The sequence below is a fragment of the Vanrija albida genome (assembly GCF_041260175.1).
Source record: "Vanrija albida strain AlHP1 chromosome Unknown contig_6, whole genome shotgun sequence".
NCBI classification, from domain to species: Eukaryota; Fungi; Basidiomycota; class Tremellomycetes; order Trichosporonales; family Trichosporonaceae; genus Vanrija; species Vanrija albida.
In genome coordinates, this window is record NW_027191425.1 from 2,060,375 (window position 1) to 2,082,259 (window position 21,885).

At 67.1% G+C, this 21,885-nt stretch overlaps 10 protein-coding genes across 10 annotated transcripts; 5 read left to right on the forward strand and 5 right to left on the reverse strand.

The window, feature by feature from the left end:
• Positions 1-200: 200 nt before the first annotated feature.
• Positions 201-692, forward strand: Q8F55_008204 (uncharacterized protein; the record flags this gene model as incomplete). Its single annotated transcript, XM_069356603.1, has 1 exon — positions 201-692. The coding sequence occupies one exon, from the start codon at positions 201-203 to the stop codon at positions 690-692; it is 492 nt and encodes a 163-aa protein (XP_069206444.1).
• Positions 693-1,380: 688 nt separating this feature from the next.
• On the reverse strand, positions 1,381-3,379 carry Q8F55_008205 (uncharacterized protein; the record flags this gene model as incomplete). The annotated part of the gene is made up of 3 exons (XM_069356604.1): positions 1,381-1,800; positions 2,158-3,223; positions 3,300-3,379. The coding sequence occupies 3 exons, from the start codon at positions 3,377-3,379 to the stop codon at positions 1,381-1,383; spliced, it is 1,566 nt and encodes a 521-aa protein (XP_069206445.1).
• Positions 3,380-3,846: 467 nt separating this feature from the next.
• Positions 3,847-4,947, reverse strand: Q8F55_008206 (uncharacterized protein; the record flags this gene model as incomplete). Its single annotated transcript, XM_069356605.1, has 3 exons — positions 3,847-3,995; positions 4,030-4,808; positions 4,847-4,947. 3 exons carry the CDS (start codon positions 4,945-4,947, stop codon positions 3,847-3,849), a joined length of 1,029 nt encoding a protein of 342 aa, XP_069206446.1.
• A 1,072-nt stretch (positions 4,948-6,019) lies between these two features.
• Q8F55_008207 (uncharacterized protein) lies at positions 6,020-7,226 on the reverse strand (the record flags this gene model as incomplete). The annotated part of the gene is made up of 3 exons (XM_069356606.1): positions 6,020-6,123; positions 6,169-7,097; positions 7,129-7,226. The coding sequence occupies 3 exons, from the start codon at positions 7,224-7,226 to the stop codon at positions 6,020-6,022; spliced, it is 1,131 nt and encodes a 376-aa protein (XP_069206447.1).
• A 324-nt stretch (positions 7,227-7,550) lies between these two features.
• Q8F55_008208 (uncharacterized protein) lies at positions 7,551-9,142 on the reverse strand (the record flags this gene model as incomplete). Its single annotated transcript, XM_069356607.1, has 3 exons — positions 7,551-7,711; positions 7,757-8,696; positions 8,762-9,142. The coding sequence occupies 3 exons, from the start codon at positions 9,140-9,142 to the stop codon at positions 7,551-7,553; spliced, it is 1,482 nt and encodes a 493-aa protein (XP_069206448.1).
• Positions 9,143-10,412: 1,270 nt separating this feature from the next.
• On the reverse strand, positions 10,413-13,472 carry Q8F55_008209 (uncharacterized protein; the record flags this gene model as incomplete). The annotated part of the gene is made up of 5 exons (XM_069356608.1): positions 10,413-10,696; positions 10,830-13,131; positions 13,167-13,266; positions 13,317-13,387; positions 13,437-13,472. The coding sequence occupies 5 exons, from the start codon at positions 13,470-13,472 to the stop codon at positions 10,413-10,415; spliced, it is 2,793 nt and encodes a 930-aa protein (XP_069206449.1).
• Positions 13,473-14,743: 1,271 nt separating this feature from the next.
• On the forward strand, positions 14,744-16,683 carry Q8F55_008210 (uncharacterized protein; the record flags this gene model as incomplete). Its single annotated transcript, XM_069356609.1, has 7 exons — positions 14,744-14,914; positions 14,950-15,020; positions 15,056-15,328; positions 15,363-15,462; positions 15,500-15,604; positions 15,643-15,813; positions 15,847-16,683. The coding sequence occupies 7 exons, from the start codon at positions 14,744-14,746 to the stop codon at positions 16,681-16,683; spliced, it is 1,728 nt and encodes a 575-aa protein (XP_069206450.1).
• A 457-nt stretch (positions 16,684-17,140) lies between these two features.
• Q8F55_008211 (uncharacterized protein) lies at positions 17,141-17,832 on the forward strand (the record flags this gene model as incomplete). Its single annotated transcript, XM_069356610.1, has 3 exons — positions 17,141-17,283; positions 17,412-17,511; positions 17,545-17,832. 3 exons carry the CDS (start codon positions 17,141-17,143, stop codon positions 17,830-17,832), a joined length of 531 nt encoding a protein of 176 aa, XP_069206451.1.
• Positions 17,833-18,400: 568 nt separating this feature from the next.
• Q8F55_008212 (uncharacterized protein) lies at positions 18,401-20,256 on the forward strand (the record flags this gene model as incomplete). Its single annotated transcript, XM_069356611.1, has 5 exons — positions 18,401-18,445; positions 18,485-18,555; positions 18,607-18,706; positions 18,754-19,045; positions 19,997-20,256. 5 exons carry the CDS (start codon positions 18,401-18,403, stop codon positions 20,254-20,256), a joined length of 768 nt encoding a protein of 255 aa, XP_069206452.1.
• A 766-nt stretch (positions 20,257-21,022) lies between these two features.
• Q8F55_008213 (uncharacterized protein) lies at positions 21,023-21,366 on the forward strand (the record flags this gene model as incomplete). Its single annotated transcript, XM_069356612.1, has 2 exons — positions 21,023-21,052; positions 21,094-21,366. 2 exons carry the CDS (start codon positions 21,023-21,025, stop codon positions 21,364-21,366), a joined length of 303 nt encoding a protein of 100 aa, XP_069206453.1.
• Between the last annotated feature and the right edge of the window lie 519 nt (positions 21,367-21,885).

A 21,885-nucleotide genomic window follows, 5' to 3' on the forward strand; every position in this document is an offset into this window, starting at 1 on the left:
TCGCCGATCCTCAGGCAGACGTCGACTTGTCTCTCCTCGCCGATACACCCTCGACCCTCCCTTCCCAGCAAGATCGATCCGAGCCATCCGTCCACGACACTCTCTCCGCATCGAGACCTCAAGACCCTCCCTCGCCTTCAACACTTCAAGACCCTTTTCCTGGCTCTCAACACTTCAAGACAACCTTCGCCCCCCGCACCATGTCCCCAACCCGCACAGTGACCACCCCCACCACGGCCCCGCCCCGCCCCGCGCGCCCGCCCCGCCCCCTGAGCGACGTCGAGATCCTCGACCTCCCCCGGCCCTCCAGCGACCTCGGGCACCACCTGGACGAGTCGCCCGCCTCCGAGGCGTCGGACCAGCTCTCCCCCCCAGCGGCAGCGGGCAACCCGTTCGTCTCGACCGCGACGCTCAACGTCAGCAGCGCCTCCCTCCCGAGCATCGCCATCACGCCGAGCAAGGACGACTCTGAGGCGCCGGTCTCGTCGCTCACGCGCGCGCGCGCGGCCGACGCCACCTCGAGCTTTTACGACACCGACCTCGAGGGAGGGCGCAGTGCTACGGCCACACTGCCCCCTCAGGACCATAGGCGCCGGCTTAGGCCGCTGGAGAAGGTGCTTATTGGGCTTGGGGGCGCGGGGTTCGTCGCGGGCATCGTGTTGGCTGCGCTTTATGCCAATAAGAGTATTTAGGGTGGGGTGGGCCGTGGTAATATGTGGACAGTGTAGAGCGCCTAGCTAGGGGTGGCGATGCAGTTAATCGATGGGGGAGGGTCCGCGGCCGATGGCCGTGGGCAGGGAGGGACGGGCCATGCGTCAAGGTCGGTCAGAAATCCCCCCAGTGATCAGGAGAGCTGGAGTCTGGGCCCTGGGATGCCTGGCGTCCTTTCGTCGTTTCGACGACGAGGGTGGTCGGGGATGGCATTTCCTCGTCCAAGCGCCACACTCGTCGCCGGTCGCCGTATCTCGTGTACCAACCTCTCCCCTCTCACTGTATCCATGCAATTCGTCTCGAGCACGCAAAACCACTGCATGGAGACGACGTCGACGTCACGCCCGCGCAGATGTCTACCTACATCGGGGTGGTGGCGGCCGGCCTGTGCCCCGTGGCGCTTGCCAGCCCGTTGTTCGTCGCTTCGCTCGTTTCTCATCAAGGCCGGCGGTCTGTACCAGGGAATGCTGCACGAACCATGCGTACAAGTCCCTCCCCCTCCCCCTCCCCTCCCCCTCCCTCCTCCCCCACCCTCGTACAGGTAACTTTGCATGGCCATTGCGCCTATGAATAATACGGTGCCGAGGGGTCTAGGATACCCTGGCAGTGCTTTGGTCGCCTCTTGCACCCTCACTCTCCTTATACACACTAGGTAGTAACACTACATACTCAGTTCTGGGCCTCGCGGGCCGTCTCATTCTCGGTCTCAACCATGTCCGGAATCGACGGAATGGTGGTGAGCGTCTCATTCGCCTCGTCGTCCTTGATCTTAAGGCGGCTGCGCAGAAGGCCAAGCAAAGACATCTCGGCGTCCGCCGGCGAAGGGGACAGGGGCTCCGGCCGCTGGTCCTCAGCGAGACCGGGCTCGACCCTCAAGCTCCATTCGAAGCAGCGGCGTTCGGTAGAGCTGGCGGAGGGATGCTTCGCAAGCTCTGCGGCAACGAGGTGGTTGCGCAGGCAGACAAGTCCCTCTTTGTGGCGGCGACAGTTCTCCTCCGTGTGAAGACCGATCTTGGTGCGGGGCGGAGTGGCCTTGCGAAAAACCGGGAGAGACGCACTGAGACGGTTTGCAGTGCGGCCAGAAAGAATCTGGCGATAGCGACTCTGAGAAGGGCTTGGTGGAGGAGGGGGGCTGTGGTGCACTTGAAGGGGAGAGTGCTGGGTCGGTGGACGAGGAGGGGTTCGTGTTGCCGGTGGAGGAGTTCTCTTGGCTCGCCGACGAGGTGGCCTGCCCGGAGGCGTCTTAGCCTTGAATGCGCTAGCTGTTGGTGCTTGGGGAGGCAAATGGCCTGGACCGGCATCGGCGCAACGAGGTGGCTTGGGTTCGTGATGATCCGCCATGCGGTCTGACATGTGGCTTGATACGTCGCGGCGCAGGACTGGATCGATAAGGCGCAAATTTGCCGTCTCAGCGCCTGACGGCTGTTGCGTTACCGAGCCTCCCACAGTTGGAATGTCGGGAGCCTGTCTGCCGCCCAGATTGTCGAGCGTCGCGTGGGAGCTCAGCTTGGCCGCGAAGTATACCTCGGGGGAGTCGAATAACGGCCCGGGCATGATCTGCGGCAGCACTGGAGTCAAGAGCTGGCTAGGGGGTGAACCAGACTCATTAGAGTTGTCGAGAGGCATGCCATAGTGCCAGTCCTTGGGTGGGACGGGAGGCGCCGGAGGCTCGGGCTCGACGTGGCTTGAAGGCGCGGCCGGGGGGCGTGGATGAGGGAGCCCCTCAAGCTGTAACGTGTTTGTGCCAGGACCGAAATCTGGTGACAGGGCCGAAGGGATGTCGAGGCTGTTGTGGCCACGGAAGATGCCGAGATCAGCACCGTCCCCCGTCCACTTGGGGTTGAAGCTCAGCAGGCGGTGCGACGACAGGCGGTGCTCGGGGAGCGGAGGGTCGTGCCCAAAGTCGCTCTCGCTGTCATCGTAGGCAGACGGGATGGGGGACCTGGTGTGGCTGAAGAGTGCCGTGTGCTTGAACTCGGGCGCAAGCTGCTGGCGGTATCGCTGGAGGTCGGGCTCTCTGCGGGTCTTGCGCCTGGTTTCACCCGCGCCGCTGGTGTACCGAGGCTCACGGAGATCGTTTGTACTAGCGTGTTTGCGGAGCCTGCCGGGCTGCTGGAAGTGCTTGCGGAATCTTTGGGTCCACGAGCTTCTTATCTCTGCCGGCGGCCCGCGGCTGGAATAGCCGTCGCCGGACGGCTCGGTTCGACGCTGGCGTGGAGTGTCGTCGGGGCGTGACAGGACCGGGTTCATCGGGCGGGCAATGACAGGAGCGCTGTCGCTGAAGACGTCCATGGTGCTGGCACTCGCCCGCGGTCTGGCCTCGACCTCGACCCAGTCGCTGTCGAGCGAGTCCGACATGGGCGGTGGGAACTTGGTGGAGGCGGTCATGCTCGGTCGCGGAGAGTAGTGGTGGTCGTGGCCGGCGTCGAAGAGCGGGTGCTTGAGGGGGTAGGGTGAGCGCGGTCGTCCACGTCGCCCGCGCTTGGGTGTAGGAGAAGTGGTGTTTTCGAAACTGGAGAGTGAGTGGGGATGGTGCGTGAATGGAGAGGTGGGTGACAGAAGGAAGACAGCGTCACGTCGACACGTACCTTTTGCGCATCGAGTCGAACGGCTTGGCCACGATGGCTGACAGCCGCGTCGGCGTGCGGGCTGTGCGTTCATGTGCCATCCTGGGCGATGACGAGGGGGAATGGGGTGGTGGATGTGTGTGGGGGAGGAGGGGGCAGGGGGCCTGGGGCCTGGGTGACAATCGATGGCGCGGGCAAGACGGAACTGGTGGCGAGAGCGGCCCGGCCACAAAGGCCGCCACCAGGCGGCGCGTGTTGTTGTCGATCCCCAAGGGAGAGGAGGGTGAATAGACAAGGGGGACTGTGGGAGCAAGAGTGAGAGTGGACAACTGAGGAGCAGTGCTCTCGTCGTGTTGCCAAAGGTAAATGACTTTCAGAGGGTCCAGGTTGTGGCCATTCCTCACCGCTGTTCGTTCTTTCCGCCGGAACTTCCAAAAAGTCAGTCGCGTCGTGTGACTTGGACGAGATTCACAAATCAACATGCAACAAAAATCTTGACGCGACCATGCTATTAAAGAGTCCAGGAGACTATGCGGTGAGGTGAGGAGGGAGGAGAGGACCAGCCGTTCTATAGTAGTCGCTTGACGGTGAACAGGGACATTTCGCCAGAATCGACATTGAGCGCGCCGATCTTGACGTCCTTGCCGAGTAAGGCGACATTCTTCTTGAGGAGCTTGTGCAGGTCGTACGCGACTCCCGTCGCGCGCTGCATCGATGCTGGAGTCAGCATAGGACACGGCACCACACCCACCAGAGTTGGTAACATACACCACGGATAACGTGGCCACGCCGGCGCGCGTGTACTGCGCGATGAGGGAGCGAAACGACTCGTGGATCCTGTCCCACGAGGGCGCGTTCCCCCTGGGGGTAAACTCGAGCGCGGATGTGACGCCCGCGTCGTCGCGCAGATCAAAGCGCCACTTGGACGAGAGCGCAAAGTGGACGTTTACGCCGACGCCAGTCGCCCCAGACACGAGGTAGGCCTCGAGGGCGATGCGCGTCTTGACGCGCCACCACGAGTCGGCCATGCCGGCCGAGTCGTCGACGATGAACACGACGCGGGCAGGCGGCGGGGGCGACTCGACACGCGCAGTGAACGCGTCATCCACGTCGAGATCGATCGGCGGCGGCGTATCTGGTGGCGGAGGTGCTCGGCGGGACAAGCTCGAGTAGACTGCGAGCGTGCGTCTGGCCGGCAGCGACTGGCGCTTGCGGCTGACGAGGGTTGTAGCTTCCGGCGCGTCATGCGCAAAGCTCAGTCGGATATCGGGCGAGGTCGACCACGGCGGGTTGGCCTGCGGTGGTACGGGGAAGGCGCGGGTCTCCTTCGGCGGGGGGGTCGACTCGGAGCTGTGCGCGCTCAGCCGCTTGACGGATATCGAGCGGGACACGCGCGCGACCGACTCGCACACGGCGGGGCGCGGCGGCGGCTCAATGTCGGGCCGCACGTACCCCGCCGGCGCGGTGAGCCACGAGTGCCGGTGCGAGTGGCGGCGGGTGCGGACGCTGGGCGGGATGACTGGCGCGATGCTGCTGTCAGCTGGGGTGGGCCACGCGAGGCGACTCACTTGGGCACGGGGTACTCGTCTGGGCGGGAGAGGCACGGCAGGACAGCCTGGGCGTCGCGTATGGGCGGAGGGCGGATGACCTCGCACACGTTGATCGCCATGGCGCCTGGCCCGGCGGCGGGTGGGGGTGGGGGGTGGCGAGATGCAGGGGAGTGCAGAGTCGCGTGGAGAGGTCGAGGGAAGAGGAGGAAGAGGTCAAGCTGGTGTGTCAGGTAACGACTGTCTGTGTGGTCGAGTGGGACAAGTAGCTACAAGTGAATGTTGCAACGAGTGTGAGGTGCGGCGAGTGGGAGAGAAGGCGTAGGCACAGAAGAGGCGGGCGAGGTGAGTCGAGGGCGAGGGGGGAACAAGTTGAAGAGAACAAGAGGAAGGCGATGTGGTCGAGTAAAGGAGGAGGGAAGGGAAGGGGGGCGAGTGCGCGGTGCTGATCGTCACTATCGCCTTGCCGCTCGTCGTTCTTGTCGTTGTCGCTGTCCGAGTTGTCGTCGCCGTCGTTTGCGCTCAGAGTGATGAGGCGACAGCAGCGACGACCGACGCGCAATGGCCGACCAACAGCATGCCCCTCGCACCACGACTGGCGATATTGCAAAGCACAAACGAGTGCACGCTCAAAGTGGAGCAGGCCGTGCATGCGATGCAGGTGCTCGGCGGATAACTGGTCGTCGTCGTCGTCGCGCTCGCCGCTCGCCTCGCCCCACCGAGTAATATCCCCCTAATGGGCAGGCCGGCATTATTTGGATTACCACTTCAAGATAAGGACTTGCCAAGGCACTTGGTGGCCCTTCTCGAAAAGTCGGACAAGGCCCTCGACAGTTGCCCAGAGTGGTCATCCGCAAATGCGACCCCCGTCGTATGCATGCCCGCAGCCAGTCAGTCGGCGCGCTAGGGAAAGAGAGGGGGGAGGGGGATTGCGTATCACTACTACGCCGAGGTGGGTAAGACTCGCAAATCTGCAAGCAGCATGCGTGGAGTCGACTCCAAGTGGTGTTGCTACTCGTGTCTGTGCATGGCATGTGGCGGGCGTGCTCGAGTGGCGACTGTCGTGAGTGCATGGGGCCGTGGCGACAGCGCTGACAGTGACAACAGGCATACATATCCGCAGCGAGCGGCGGCGACAAGTGACGAGGGCATGGCCCATTCCTTCCTCCTCCCCCCTCCCCACCCCCCCCTCCCTTACTCGAGGTACCGCTCCAGGTTGGACAGGTTGCTGACCAAGCTGTTCGTGTGGCTGCGCTGCAGGCGCTTGAGCAGCGTGACCGGGCGGTCCGAGGTGTAACCTGGCGCGTGAGCATTCCCCGTGCCCAGCAGGACCGACCACTTACACCAGTCACCGACGTACAGCAGCAGCTTGAGCACCCTCATGCCGTCGTCGCCGACCTGGCTCCAGCTCGGGCCGTAGCTACTGACCATCTTGACGATGCGCCTGCGCAGAATCTCGGGGGTGACGGGCCCTCCGGTGGGCCGCACGCCCTCGAATACCTTGACGACCTCCTTCTCGCGCGTGAGCCCGCGCCCATAGTTGGCCGAGTTGACGAAGAAGACGTCGATGCCGAGGTGCCAGCAGCCCTCGGCCGCGGCGACGGCCTCGCCGAGCTCGGTGAGCAGGCGCGCCCAGTACGGCGCCATGGCTGTGCCGTCGTTGACGAGGAGCACCACCTGGCGCTTGTGCGGGTCGTATGCGTGCTGTGCGGGCGTGGGCGCGGGGCGTGGCGTGGCCACCGAGTGGCGCGGCGTGGCCTCGGAGTTGGCACGCGTGCGCGGCGTCTGCACCGTGTGCGAGCGGCGCAGGCGGGGCGTGCTGGGTGTGCTGGGGACCGGCGGCAGCGGGCCGCTCGGGGCGGGGTATCGCGGGCCACCAGAGCGCACCTCGGCGCCGCCGCCCTTGACCGGCGTGAAGAGCGTCTCGACGGGGTCATGCGCCTCGACCGCGTCATCATACTGGCCACGGGCCTGCTGCCCGGCGTGGGTGCTCTGCGAGCGGCGGTGGGCGGGCGGGCGGTGAGTGGGCGGGCGGTGAGCGTGGGCGGGGTACGGCCCGCCCTCGAGCTCGTGTGGAGCGTAGGCGTCTTCCTCGGGCGGTTCGACGGCGCGGCGCTCCTTCTCCGCGGCGGAGCGGCGCGGCGCGCGCGGCCCCTCGACGCCAACGAAGGGCGTATACGGCGGGATCGAGCTCACACTGGCGTACGACGGCGGGCGGGCGGTCCCCGGCCGGCTGGGGGGCACCTCTGTCGCCATCTGCGGCGGGTTGGACCTGGGGTCAGCGGTGCCGTTTGCCAGCTTACCGGGAGCGCGAGCGGCCGCGCGGGCGCTCGTCGAGGAGGTTGGCGAAGAGCTGGAGCATTGAGCGGCGGGGGCGGAGCGAGGGCTCGTTGCGGGGCATGGTCGTGGGCGCGGCGATGTATGCCGGGGTGGAGTGGTGCGCGCGGCGTGGATAGGAGACGGGGTGAGGTGAGTGAGAGTACCGCCTGGCAGCGGCACGGGAATGTGGAGACGGTGTAAAGTCAAAGACGACGACGGCAAAGTCAGTCGCGTGTCGCCACCCACTGCGCGCTCAATGCTCTGCTCCATTCCTATACTACAACATGACTTTGGCGTCAGCCAGGCACGTCGACGGCCACCCACCCACCCTCCTGATATCCACAAGCCTCCAATGCACTATTACTGTATGCTGAACAAACGACGCTGAACCGATCCGATCCACTCCTCACAGCTGCGCGGCGCGCAGCGACATGTTGCCGCTCGAGATGTCGAGCGTGCCGACCTCGAGCAGGTCGACGGGGATGGGGCCGAGCAGGGCCGACGCGACGCTGAGGGCGACGTTGTTGGCCAAGTTCTCGAGGCAGGCGTCGACGACCTCGGCCGAGTCTGCGGGCGGGCGTCAGCAACCCCTCCCCCCGCGACGCTACCCACCACTATTCGTCGCATACACCATGGCGAGCCGCATCGTGCCCCTCGTGGCCGTCCGCTCGAGGTGCACGAGGACCTCGCGCAAAATCTCCCTCACACGCGCGCGGATGCGCACATTCTTCGGCACGGGCCCGCGGGGCTCGAGGCCGGCGAAGAGCTCCTCGACCTCCTCGCCAGCCTTGAGGTTCTTGCCCACGCGCTTCGAGTTCATAAAGTACACGTCGATGCCGAGACCCCACTCGCGCTCGGCGACCTTGCCCGCGCGCGCGATCTGGTCGCGCGCCGCCGCCCACTCATGCAGCAGGGGAAACGAGTCGTCGACGAGCACGATGACCTTTGAGCGCACGGCGCGGTGCCCCTCCGAGCTGGAGCTGATGAGGCTCTCGGCCGTGGACCAGAGGGAGCGGGGCGGCAGCCGGCCCGCGAGGCTGTCGGCGTCGGAATCGTGCTCCTCCTCGTCTGTCTCGTCCCCGAGCGTGTGCATCACGCCGTCGAGCGAGGGGAGCGGCTCGGCGCCCCCGTCGCACTCGACCGAGCGCATCGTCCACGAGCGGTCGAGCGAGGTCTTTGGCTGCGCCTCCTCGGGCTCGGGGAAGGGCTCGACGATGCGCGGCACCTCGGCAATGACGGTGTGTGAGCTCTCCTCGGTCTTGGCGGCGTCGACTTCGTCGACGTCGTACGCCGTCGCGGGGCGCGACTCGTCGCTCGCCCCGCCCGACGAGCTGCCGTGCTGCACCGGGCCGGGGTACGCGTAGCTGTAGCTCAGGCTGCTGATCCTGCGCGCGTTGTAGGCGCGCGCGTCCTCGGCAGAGTAGTGCGGGGGCAGGTCGCCGAGGACCTTGGCGTCGTGGAACGACGGCGGCCACTCCATGTCGACGACGCGCGACGGGCCGAGGTGGTACAGCTGGCGCACTGCGGCGAACGACCTGCTGAACGATGGGACCTGGGTGTCGGCGTCAGCCTCAGCTCCCACTCCTCCCCCACCACCCCCGCCACCGCCCCGCCCACCTTCTTCTCCAATGCCTCGAGCTTGCGTATAATCCCCGCGCGCGACTTGCCGCGCTTGAACTTGTTCTCGACGTACGCGACCACCACGGCGACGGGGTACTGGCCGTACCCCCCGCCCCTATAGAGCGAGAGGCACATGAGCACCTCGCCCGCAGTCTTGGGCACGGGCAGCGGGTCGGCCGCACAGCCGACCGAGGAAGGCAGCGCCAAGCTCGTGCTGCTGAGCACGCTGAGCGCGTCGCTCGCGGTCCCGCTCCCGCCGGCGTCGTGCACGCTCGCGTGCATGCTCACGCGGGACGGCGCGCGGCTCGGCGCGCCGAGGTGCGACGCGACCGAGGGGCGGATGGTCGCGAAGGTGGTTGTGACGGATGTTATGCCCATTGCGTGGGGGGGGGGGGGGAGGTTCGGGTGGTACTGCTGTCGTCGTCGCTGTCGAGCTGTCGCCGTCGCGTCGTCGCCGTCGTGTCGCCGCTGTAGTCGCCGCCGCCGTCTCGCCGGCCTATGAGCAGAGCAAAGGCAAGATGCAGGCTCGAGACACAGCCACCGCTCGGATCGTTGGGTGGGGTGGGCCGGGCGTCGCCGTCGTCGGTCGTCGGCGCAATCGTCGGCAAACACACCGTTTGCTTCGACGTGTCTTTGTTGCCTTTTCTTCTCGCCGCCCTCGTCGTCGTTATCGTTGCCCCCGTCCTCGTCGTCGTCGGGCCCTCGTCGCTTCGGCCAATCTCCCAATCTCTCCCAGTCAACAAACTTTGACGGACGGACACACTGCCGACGAACGCGACGCCACCAATGGCGTTGGCGTCAGACGCGTCGTCCTGCCCTCTCCTGCACTACTCGGTCCCCGGCGCCGGCGTCTGCCCCCTGCCTGCCCCCTCGGTCCACTCTGCGCCGTGCCGTTGCCCGCCCCCGCGCCCCCAGACTCGGCGGCTCAATCGCCGCGGCCCGTCTGCGCCACGGCGTGCGGGGCACCGGCGGGGTGGAGGTGGACGGAGATACAAGGGAGGAGGATACATCGCTGCTACTACCCACATCGCATGACCACTACTAGCCCGTCGACCGCCGCCGGCCCGCGCGTGGGTCGGGGTACGCGCGCGTCCAGGCTGGCGCTGCCTGCTGCTGCCCCGACGGCTGCGCTGCCGCCAGGCCTCCCTTAGGACGCTGGCGCCCGTCGGGGTCAGCGACGGCGTGTACACCATGTGCGGCTCGGCGTGCTCGAGCACCTGGGCCAGCGGGGGGCGGTACCGCGGCGCCGCCGCCGGACCCGGCACTACAGATGCTGCTGGCGCGCCGGGGCGCCCCTGCCATGTCTGGCTCCGCGCGACGCCGGGGCGCGAGGGCATGCTGCTGACGCCGCCGCCTTGCCATGGGCTGCGATTCACTTGCGCAGCCTATTCCGGCACAGGCAGCTGGGGTCGCCATCGCGGCGTTGTCGGTGTCCACGGCACCGGCGCGCCTCTTGCCCCACTCGCTCCTGCCCACGCCGCTCCCCACTCCCCTCCCACCCCTCCCCTCTCCCCACTCGACCACGGTCGCACCGATGACAATGACATCTCGCTTGATCTGCTTGATCTTGCCTCCTTGCACACTCGCCGTCTTGCACTCTCCGCGCTTATCACGGTCCACCCTACCGTTCAGTACCCTCCAATGCACACTATGCCGCCTTCTTACGGTCCAACCGCCGGTTGATGCCCCCGAGCAGCACCTTGACGATGAGCTTGGCCGACATCTCCTCGCCGTTGTACGGCACCGTGTCGACCATATCCCGTACTCCGTGCGCTGCCGATAGTCCGTCGTCGAGCTCTTGCAGCGCCTCTGTTGCTTCGGCGTCGTCGCCAATCTGCAGCAGCTGCACCCCCACCTGCGACAGCGGGTAGTCGCCGCGGTCGAGACGCTTGGCAATGGCCACCAGCACGCTCTCCGGGTCGTCCGTTGGGGCTGATTCCAGCAACGTTGGACGGTCGAGTTGGGGCGACGAGGCAAGAGCACGTAGTCGAACAGGTTTCGCGAACGCTAATGTCAGTTTAGTGCTGCCAAACTCGTCGCTCCGCATTCTCCTGCCTGCACTTACCACCGTCCGTAACCACGATCAGGTTCATCGGCTTGACAGCCCCCTCTTCGGGATTGGTCGTCGATCGCTCCAGCCTCGACATGTAGTCGCGTAGAACAGTCTCCATTCTCACCCCGGTGGGCGTCGCACCATGCGGCCTGAGACCGGCAAACACATCCTCGACATCCTCGGCCGTGCGCAGATCCTTGCCGACACGCTTCGAGTTGAGGAAGAAGATGTCCAGTCCGTCGTCGTCATACTGCACGGCCTGCACCACGACGCCCATGATCGCCGCCTTTGCCTGCTCCCATCGCTCGCCCGTCATCGACGTGCTGTCGTCGACGAGGAAGACTGTGTCGTAGTCTCTCAGCATTTCAAGAGCTGCCTCGCCGCCGACCATGATGGGCGCGGCGGTCTCGAGTGCCGGCGAGGGCACGGTTGGCGATCTTGAAGGGATGGGCGGCGGTGGTCCCGGGTTCGACGGGGTCGAGTATGACGACATTGAGGATCCACCCGGTGAGCTGCCGCTGCCGAACTGCGGCACAGGGAAGGCGACGGGCACGGGCAGTGAGTTGGGGTGGGGCGGGACAGGCGGTGGCGATGGGGGGTGCGAAGCGTACGATCCTGGGATGGGTGGAACCGCTGGGACACCGGGGATCGACGGGACCTGAGGGAACGACGTCTGGCCATAGCCAGCGCCAGGAGCATAGCCGACGGGCGCGCTGGCGTCGAGTCCAGGAGTGCCACCGTTGACAGAACCGCTGTAGCCGTACCCGCTGCCGGAAAACTGCGAGGATGTCGAGGCGACCGTGTTATGCCGCTCGAGGTTGGATGCGCCCGGGTGCTCATAGGTCGACGGCAGCGTGCTGTGTCGCTCACCGCCATACGAGCCAGACACACTTCTTCTCTCAATTCCGTAACTCGACGCGAGCGAGTTCTGGCGGTGGAAGTGCGACTGGTCAGCGTTACCCGAGCCAGATGGGATAGGTAACGGGCGTCTGTTGGTATTCGAGGACGGCGCCATGGGGCTGCTCTGCCAGCCTGGTGGCGGGCCGTCCGGTGAAGCGTACGCGGGGCCTGGAGCCTGAGAAAGCCCCGGGGGTGGTCCGTCTGGCGCGGCGTACTGTGTCTCCTGTGTCGGTAATGGCGGCACCTGCTCCGAGTGCGTCGACGACTGGCCAACGGAGCCGGCATAGTGCTGGCTGTACCGGTGCTGGTCGTGATCCGGCTCCTCGTACTCTTCGCCCTCGGCTACGTCGGCGGGCGGCGGAGGGAGCGGCTTGTTCCCATTGTGCGGGGACGGGGCTGGTCGCGCAGCGGGTGGTTCGTCGCCCGACGGGGTCTGGCCGGGCGTGCCCTCCTCTATCGACTGCAGCAGCTCGCGCTCCTCAACAGTCAGGAACGGGTTGCGGCTCTGCATGCCCGTGATCTGCGGTCGGAGCGGCGAGGTGTGAGCGCCAGCTTGCGGCGGCGGCGAGCCATGCGGCGGCGTCTCCACCGACGCACGGCGTGCAGGGGCCGGGCTGGGCGTCAGTGTCGGGGCGTCAAAGTTGATCGAGCCGAACAGGTCCGTGAGGTTATCCGTCTGGGCCGGAGGCGCGAGCTGCGGTGCTGCCGACGACGACGATGACGACGATGGGCCGGCGCTGCTCGACGCCGCGGCATTGCTCGGCCCGGCCTCCATGTTGTCTTGGACGCTCCTGCGCAACGCGTCCTCCTCAGCCTGAGCGAGACTGGCCTGAATCGCGGCCTCGTAGTCGAGCCGCTCCTTCTCCGCACGCATCGAGATGCGCATGGCCTCTTCCAATTCGCTCTCCTCGCGCGCCTGGCGCTCCGCATCGTCTATCGACCCGTTCGCCGAGTCCATCCCGTTTGGTGGAGGGGGCCGGGGGTCGTCTCCGCTCCGGCGCGGCAGCGGGGGCGCCGAGTTGCGCGATGTCGTGCTAGACGACCTCCGGATGGACGTGGCCGCACCGTCCAAGTCCTCGGGTTGCACATTGGACGACAGCGACGCGGCTAGCACCTGCGTCGCCTCGGGGTTGGAGTCTTCGAGCGAGTACGGCGGGGGCGGCGGCTCGTCGGTCGGGCCCTCGGGATCGCGTGGGCGGGGAGGTGCGGCCGCGAGCTGCTGCAGTCGCGCAGATGCGCGCTGCGCTGCTGCCGCCGACGACTGCGACGTCGAGCTCACGGTGCGCTGGTGCGACGCTGTCGTCGCCGACCTACTCGCCGCGGCGGCGGAGGGCGGCGGCGGACGCAGCACACGCGACTGGCCGAGACCGTACGCTCCGCGCACGGCGTAGAACTCGCGGCCGAAGCGCGGCATCTGAGGTCAGCTGTGCCGCGCGGGCGTCGACGCACCTGCCGCTCGAGGATCTCTAGCTTGCTGCTAGTGTCGGGCTTTGTCTTGCCTCGCGCGAGCTTGGTCTCGACATATGAGCGGATGATGGCCTCGGCGTAGCTATGCGCGTGTGAGCTCGCGTGCGCGCGGCGCGCTTGATGCCGACTCACCTCGGATCGGTACGCGCGCGGTTCGACTCGAGCGCGAACATGACGTCCGACGCCGAGAGCATCATGCCGACCTGGAGCATCTTGTTGAGCGACATGGCCGATGTTGCGCAGTACACTTACGGTCGAGTTGCGGTATCCCGCCCCCGGGTACGACATGATGGGGTGGGATGCGGGGTGACGACGATGGTGGAGTGGTGGATGGGCGGCAAAGCTGCGAGTGGATGGAGGAGGCAGTGGGCAAGGAGACGGCACGACGCAGTGGTGGGTGTGCGCGCAGTGGCAGCAGCAGCAGCAAGGTGGTGTGCGTGTGCTGTCGTCGTCGTTGATGTCGTCGTGGTCGTCGTCGCCGTCGCCGATGAGAAAGGAGAAAGAGTCAGATGGACAAGCGTCGATGTAGTCTGTCTGGCTGAATGCGTCACGGCGTCGGCGGGCGGGCGGCGGTGTTTGCGTCACACCCATGCACGATGCCTCGATACCTCCGCCCCCGACCAACACCCTTCCCTTCCTCGGCGCCGACGCCGAGCCAGCGAGCGCGCACCCTCTTGCACCGTGCACGGCGCATTTCGCGCGACGGATCTATGCATACGGCGCATGCATCGGGCGGTATCGGGCGACACGGCGACATCCAGCACCGCACTCGACTCTCACGGTGCACCGCTTTCACCAAGCGGCCACCCGCCGACACCGCTGCCGCTGCTAGTGCCGCGGGCCTGGGTGGAGGAAGCCGGGGCTGTCGACGACTCTACTCGCCCACGCCGAGGATCCACGGACCGAGGAACACGACTGATTCGATGATGGGCACTGCTGGTGGGCACGCCGCGGCGGCGACGACGAGCTGCGCCGTCGCGTCGTGGGAAGCCGAGCCTGCTGCGTGCGTAGCCGCCGGCGTGCTCGCTGCATCGGGCCGTGCCACCCCGCGTGCTCGTGCTACGCGCTGCTGCTTCCCTGGCCATGAGTTGTTGAGGTTGGGTTATACCGCATGCTCCTCTCCTTGAACACCGAGCTCTGGCCTTATCGCTGCCGTTGCCCCGCGTCACGAGGTGGCGGCGGCAAGGCAATGGCGTCAAGATCTCGTCGGTGCGTCTGCTTACGATGCCCGCTCGTCCTTCCTGCCTGACCCATAGCTCCATGGCTACTGACCTGCACTGCCTGACCAGCCCCGACATCTCAACATCTCGCTCTAGGCTCTTCTGCGGGTGTTTTACATTTGGAAACTGCAAAAGCGGCCAGGGGGTGCACCGGTGCACCGGTGCACCGGTTGTTGTGCCTTGTTGACACTCAATCGCTTGGCAACGACCGACTCGGACAAGGTAACCGCATGGCCGCAACACTGCTCCTACGAGGTTGAAGTTGCACTCTTTCCAGCTGCTCGTAAAATACAAGCTGGAGCAGACATCAGTACAGAGCCCGAACAGACGACCATTATAATGCCCCTCCCCATTCCCTCCCCCAACGCGCTGCTCAGTCGGCTCGGCGTCGACCGAAGACCGTCCCAGGCCGACGTGACACCGTTCGAGGATGAGCCGCCGTACCGAGTCACCTCGGGCTCGTCTGTGAACGGCGATGGCGACGACGACATGCCCGGCACGACTGTAGTTGTAGGTTGCTCGCCGCCTCACCGCTGACGCCCCAGGTCGGATCCGTCTCGTCGCACAGAGAAGCGGCGCGTGAGCTGTCCTCGCTCAACTCGTCCAGCGAGCCATCGTGAGTGCCCCGCCCCAGTGCTGCCCTCACACTAGATACCGACTTGATGTAGTCCGCGCGTACGCGCGCGCCAAGTTGAGCCGCTCGCGGCACCCATCCGAGGTGGCCGGCAAGCTCGAGTCGCTCGAGTGGGCGTTCCCGCAGTACGACCACACGTTCAGAGTCGTGCGGGAGGAGTTCGGGCTCGACAAGTTTGACGGCGCGTCAAGCGGACAGGGGACCAGGGCGTCGGATAGCAATGACGGGCCCATCAACTCGATGGAGTCGCTCCTCGAGCATCTGGGCACGCCGGCGGCCCAGGATCCAGAGTAGGTACAACGAACCCGACTCAGCTGACAGCAGAATCGCGCACGAGTACATCCGCAGCTACCTGGGAACGAAGCAAGTGCGCGAGATGCCACGGGCGCGGCTCATCGACAGGCTCAACCGGATTGCGGAGACTGTAAGGTGGTACTTGAGGCGCGCGAGCTGACGACCAGGAGCGGCACAACAGCCCAAGCCGGGTGCGTGTGATCCGGGCAGAGGTCATGAAGATGCCAGAGCGCCGAATAGTGCCAGTGAAGGAGGACACGATAAGCACGACTGTGAGTGTTGTGCGCGCCCCGTCGCTGACGCCCGCCAGGTCGGCTCGATCCACTCGCGCGAGTACCTGCTCTCGAGGCTCGACGCGCGGCACCTGCAATCCAGCGGTACGTGGGCCCACGACTGCATCCGGTCGTACATTATGAACAAGGTCAAGCGCGGCGTGTCCGTTACGCAGATCGACGACAAGTTGAAGATGATCGAGCAGCTCGTGAGTCTGTTGTGCGCCAGCCACTGACCTCAGCGACGGCAATATGCCAAAGAGTTTATCGACTGCCGCACAGAGTTTGGCCTCCCCCGGTCGACCGTCCTCACCGAGGCGGATCTGCGCGCCGCGGCCGTCACCTCGCTCCCGCCGACGTACGGCAGCCCGTTGCCGTCGGGGCACGCTGCGGCCGGCGCCAACGCGCAGTACCACGGCGCGGCGGGCATCCCGCAGCACGCGTACAACCCCTACGGGTACATGACGGCGCCGTACCCCATCGCCCAGCCCGCCGTGTACCCGGTCGCATATCCGGGCTATGTGCCGGCTGCTGCTGGGTTGCCGCCCGCGCCCGGTGCGCCCCCCGTGCCCCCGCCACCACAGCGCGCGCCGTACATCGCCCCGGCGGTCACGCGCGCGCAGGACGAGGCAGCGGCGCAGGCGGGCGAAGCGCTGCCGCCGTACACGCTGCAGGACGCCGAACGCGAGACGGCCGTGCGGGACGAGCAGGCGACCGCGAGGCGCGCAGAGGCTGCTGCTGCTGCCGCTGCCCCACCGCCGGTCGACACGACGGCCGATCTGCTCGCGCGCCTCGAGCTCGCCGAGGCCGCGCGGCGCGACCTCGAGGCGAGGCTCGCTGCGATCGAGGCGGCGACGGGCGCCAATGTGGGGTCGAGCAGTACCGGCGCGGCGAGCAGTGCTGGCGCGTCGAGCAGTGCCGGGCCGTCCACCTCGCCCGCGGTGCCAGACACCGATAGCAAGCCGCAACTGGCCCTGGATATAGCCACTGCCCCCACTTTCAAGCCGGGTTGGCCGGAGTCGTCGCCGAGTGCGGCTTCGACGAGTGGGGCGCGGCAGTTGCCGTCGCCGCCGGCGTAGGGTGGGGGATGCGGGTAGCAGCAGTAGCAGTAGAGCAGTAGCAGCAGCAGCGGTAGAGCAGCAGCACCTGTAACAGCAAGCAGTACCACCCGTAATAGTAGACCCAGGCCATAATAGTAGACCCAGGCCATGCACGTTTGACCCGATCAGCCCGAGAGCGCAGGCGGCACGGCGGCCGCCGGATCTACAATGAGTGCAGGAATGCAGCGGGCATTGCAGCCAAAGTGCCCGTCGAGCCGCCCGCCGGCGGTAATTGACGCGAGGGATGAGGTGCTGCGGGGTGCTCTGCCCTCGGGCCGGTCTACGAACGACGTGGGGGGGGAAGGAGCTGTCGCTGCTGCTGCTGTTGCTCTTCTCCCAACCCGCCCTCGTCAAGGCAGCCGCCTGCTCGCCAGCGACTGTGCAGCTCACCGCCGACGCCGACGCCGAAGCTCCCGCCGACTGGCTCCTGCCCAAAATGATGACCCAGATCGAGTTCCGCGGCGCCCGCATCAGCGTAAGCCCGCAGCTTGATGCCACTGACGCGCAGATCGGCGCCGTCGAGACGCAGTACGACGTCGAGCGGCAGCTCAAGACGCGCCTGGCCGCCGCGGCGCCGAGGTACGTGGCGCCGTGCTCCTCCCCCTCCCCAACCCACAACCGCCCCCACCTCGGCCCCGCCCCCGACCCCATTCCCAACCCCCCCTCCCGCCCCCGACCCCCGCCCCAAGCCCCCGCTCACCCCGCAGATTCGCGGCCGCCGTGCTCTCGGCCTACGTCGAGCACAAGTACGCCAAGGGCAAGGACGCGCCGGGCGTCGCGCACAAGCTCGAGACGCTCGAGACGAAGGTGAGCTGCCTCTCGTGTGCACGCTGACGCCAGATGCCCCAGTTCGCAGTGACGTTCCGCTCCGTGCGAAGGGCGTACCGCCTCGGCCCGAGCCGCGTGCTGGGGGCAAGCGACGCCCGCGAGGCCGTCGTCCGCGCGGGTGAGGAGGGCTCGCCGCCGGCGTACGCGCGCGTCGACCCCGACCCGGCGAGCGCTGTCGCCGTGGCCGCGCTGGCTGACGCTGCCGGCGCCGCGCTGGGCGACCTCCTGGCCGAGGACCAGTGTCCACCGTGGTCGCCGGCTGCTGTCGCCGGGCGGGACGCGCCGCCTGCGTTTACATAGCTGCAGGCTCGAACAGGCTCGAAGCGAGGACATAGAAAATAGACACTGTAGACTGATTTTGTGGGGCAGCAGCAACCCCCGAACGCCGGGCCGCGTAGCCACCCACGACACCGTCCCCCGGACGGCGACTCGGCGCCGCTGCATGCACGCCGCGGCGCGGCGCAGCCCTCCCCGCCGCTGCTCTGCTCAGCGGCGCCAAGACGGGTTGCGTCGCCGCTTGCCGGCAGAGCTGGGCGCTTTTCGCTGACTGGCGTGATGTGACATTTTGTATGACAGGAGCGGGCCGGGGTGCTCCGGCGCCTCCCCCCGGAAAGACCATGTGGTACGGAGCCCTAGTCCGGAGTCGGCGGCGGCGGCGCCGCTGCGGAGGTGGTACGGCGCCCGTCCGAGCATGCAAACTATTGTAGTCTGTTGTGAGTAGGTGTAGCTGTTGGTGTTGCACTCTGTCTCTCGCCTCGTCCTGCTTGTGCGCCGTTGCCAAGCCGCCCAGCCCAGCCTCTCCTCACCGCCCCTCCCCAGCTCCACTAAGCGACCGCCGGCCCCACTCGCCACCACACACTCACTCACCATGGGCAAGCACACCTGCCCGCACAGCCCGGCGTGCCGCGACGTCGTGAGTAGTGGCGCGCGGCGATTAGCTGACCCGACACAGGCCGGGACAAAGATGACGGCGCCAGAGGTCGTCGGCGCGCTGAATACGCGCAGGTGCCGGCAGGACGCGGTGTGAGTCGTGTCGTCGTCGTGTGCCCGTGTGCCGCCGCTCACGGATGCCAGATACGCGCGCGCCGTCGTGTGCAGCTACGTTGAGCACAAGCTCGGCAAGAAGAAGTCGACGTCCGGCGTGGTCTTCAAGCTAGAGTCGCTCGAGCGCTGCGTAAGTGGGCTTTTTCTTCCTCTGACCGCGGCTCACGCCGCGCCCAGCTCCCACAATACGCCGAGACGTTCCTCGCCGTGCGCGCAGCCTACGCGCTCCCAGCGAGCCGCGTGCTAAAGGGCATGGGCGTGCGCCGGCGCCGCCTCGAACCCACCGTCGCCGTCGTGCGCGTCGCGCCCGCGCACGACCCAGAACTGCCGGCGTACACGAGCGCCGACCCAGATCCGGGCGCGACCGACCGCCTGCGCGCCGAGCTCGCGTTCTGGGCCGAGGTCGAGAGCTGGGGCGCGGTCCCGCCCGTCGTTGAGGAGAGCTGGGGGCCGCCGCCGGCGTGGGGGGGTGAGCGGGTGTTGGCATGAACGTAGGTGGATGGTGGATGGTAGTCACCACGTCGTTGGGCCCGACCCCGACAAAGGCGCGACCATCGGCCGACCACTCAGCCCGCCGGTGATGGTCGCCCGGCGACTTGCCCGCGCCGCGAGCGCCGAGCTGTGGCCGCTGCAGCGGCGAGCACCCATAGAGACATGATCACATAGACATAGACGCAGAGATTTGTTTGAGCGCCGGCCTGTGCGCCGAGTTGCGCGCAGGCACGCGGCGAGTGGCCGCTCGCTTCAACAAAGTTATCAGATAACCCGGCGGCGCGTGCATCAGCCCCGCTGCCCACTGCCTGCCCATGTATGCAGCGATGTGCAGGTGACGCGCGTGATCTGATCCGACTGACGTGTTGTGGCCGACCCGCGCGGTGCGGCCGATCGGGTAGTGGGCGGGTATCGCGACGGCGGGCGCGACGGGCCAATCGGCCTGGCGCCTGCAGCTGACTCGACTGCTCGTTGCTCTGCCGTCGCGTTGCACATTGCGTGCATGTGCGCATGCTGCACACCACGACGACCGACCCGATCTCGGTCCGAGACGCGACTGTGATGCGCCGCGCCGCGCTGCGCGACCGCCGAGCGGCTGAGTCAGTCGCACATTCCTGCGTGCGCGAGGCGGGGCCACGCCGGCTGGCTGACTCGAGTGGCGGGTCCGACTGGCTCCCGGGCTGGGGTATATAACTGCGGCTCTTGGGCAGGCCACACAACAGCAGCACCACCAGCACCATGCCCAACACAATGTCCAGCGCACCCGAGTCCAAGCCCACCGAGCGCAACCCCACCCCCGCGGCCCCGACCACCGCCGCGGGCCTGCTCGCCGCCCTCGCCCCGCAGCACGCCCTCTCCCCCTCCGCGGCAGCAGCCATAATCCACGCCTACGCCTCGCACAAGCTACAGCGCCGGCGCCCCCTCTCAGCCCAACAGCTCACGAACAAGCTCAACGTGCTCGAGCCACGCACCTCCCCGGCCCACAAGGCCGCCTTCGCCGCCGTGCGGAGGGAGCTCTCCCTGCCCGCCTACACGCCGGTCTCGGCCGCTCGGCGCCCTCAGATGGTCTCCCCAGAGGCCGAGGTCGCGTTCGTGTCGTACGTCGGCGGCGCGGTCGAGCGCCGCGAAGCGCGGGGCGAGTGGGTCGAGATCCCGTACGACTCGAGCGATGAGGAGGAGGAGAAGTGAGGTGTCCCTGGGCCGAAGCCGAAGCCGAGCCGACCTGCCCGAGCCTGAGCGCCGAGCGCCGGGCGCCGAGCCTCGGCGTCCTGTAGAGTTCCATGTATAACTTTCGTCTCGTCAGGAGCAAGACCGTCCGGCATGGAGCATGGGGAGGAGCAGGGGTGAGGTGACTCGACTCGACGCGACGCGACGCCACACCGTGGGACTGGTCACCGCGAGTTAGTTCGGGCCCGTCGCTCCAATTCCGACTCGAGCTGTCTCGCAACCCGCTTGGTCATGCCCAAACGTGCACGCTACTCCGCGACAGCTACGAGTGAGACAGCATGACGCAGTGCAGCGCATGTGTACATGCGCATGCACACCAGCACGTGCTTATCTCGCGACGCGGCGGTCGGCCCCCGCCCGCCCGGCACGCCGTTATCAAGTGGATTGTCGGCCCGCGCCCGCTAGCGCAGCCACGCGGGTCCCCGTCCAGTCAACCGTCTGCTGTGGCGGCGGCGTCAGCTGGCCCTCTTAGCTGTGGTGTGCTTGTGATGCACTGAGACAACGACCGCGTCGGACATGCGTTTGGTCAGCGAGGAGCCGCGGCTGTGGTGGTTGTCGGGGGCGCGCCGTGGCTCGTCCGTCCTCACTCATATCAGCGGCCGCGAGGAGAGGGAGCTGCTAGTCTAACAGCCACGCTCGCAACTACCCAAGCTCGCAACTCCACCAAGCTCGCAACGTAGCCAACCTCGAAATCCAGCCACGCTCGCACCCCAACCAAGCCCTCGCAATGCCCGCCCCCTCCGCCCCCAACGCAGCAGTGAGTCCCTCCCCCTTCTCCACGCCCCCGCTGACGACCAGATCGGCCCCATCACCACCCCGCGCCGCGCGATCGCCGCCCTCTCCGACCCCGGGCGCGGCGGCAGGGCCTACACGCACGCCGTGCTCGCCGCGCTCGTCGAGTCCCTGCGCGCGGCAGGCAGGACAGACGCCGAGGTCGACGCGGCGCTCGCGGCCGTCGAGGGCGGGGCCGGGGTGCGGGGGCACTGCGTGGCGTCGTTCCGCGCCGGGCTCGCTGCTGCCGAGGAGGAGGGGTGGGGGCGTGAGCCGCTGCCGCCTTACAGCCTTATGTGAGGCCGGCTTGCTCGACTGGACGTCGAGAGGATGCCAACTGCCACGCCACCGCACATGCTGAAACACCCCACATCACTTCCCCGCCCTGCTGCCCGAGCAAACCCGACGCCGGCCTGGGAGTTATGCCAGTTGCATTCCGCGAGCTGTGTGCTCGTCGGCGGTCCCGAGGTGGGAGGGCCTCGCGCCCTCGTGTATATGTATGCGTGGCAGGTACAATTCATAACATCTGGGGTGCAGTGGTCGTGTAGTGGCTCTGCAGTCGCCATGTACCCGCACGGGCGGAGGGCTCTGTGGCGCCGGGAGGCGGCTCGAGCTGCCGCGGCAGGCAGCCGCCAACACGCCGCCAATCTCGACGCCGCCCGCCGCCGCGCCACCAGCGCACGGCCCGGCGATCATGAATGAGCCCGAGACGCCGAGATATGCCAGCCAGTCAGTACGCCCCCGTCCGCGTCGTCGTCGCCGTTGTTGTCGTCGTCTCGACGGCCGAGCTCTGCCGACGGACGACAGGCACGCACATTC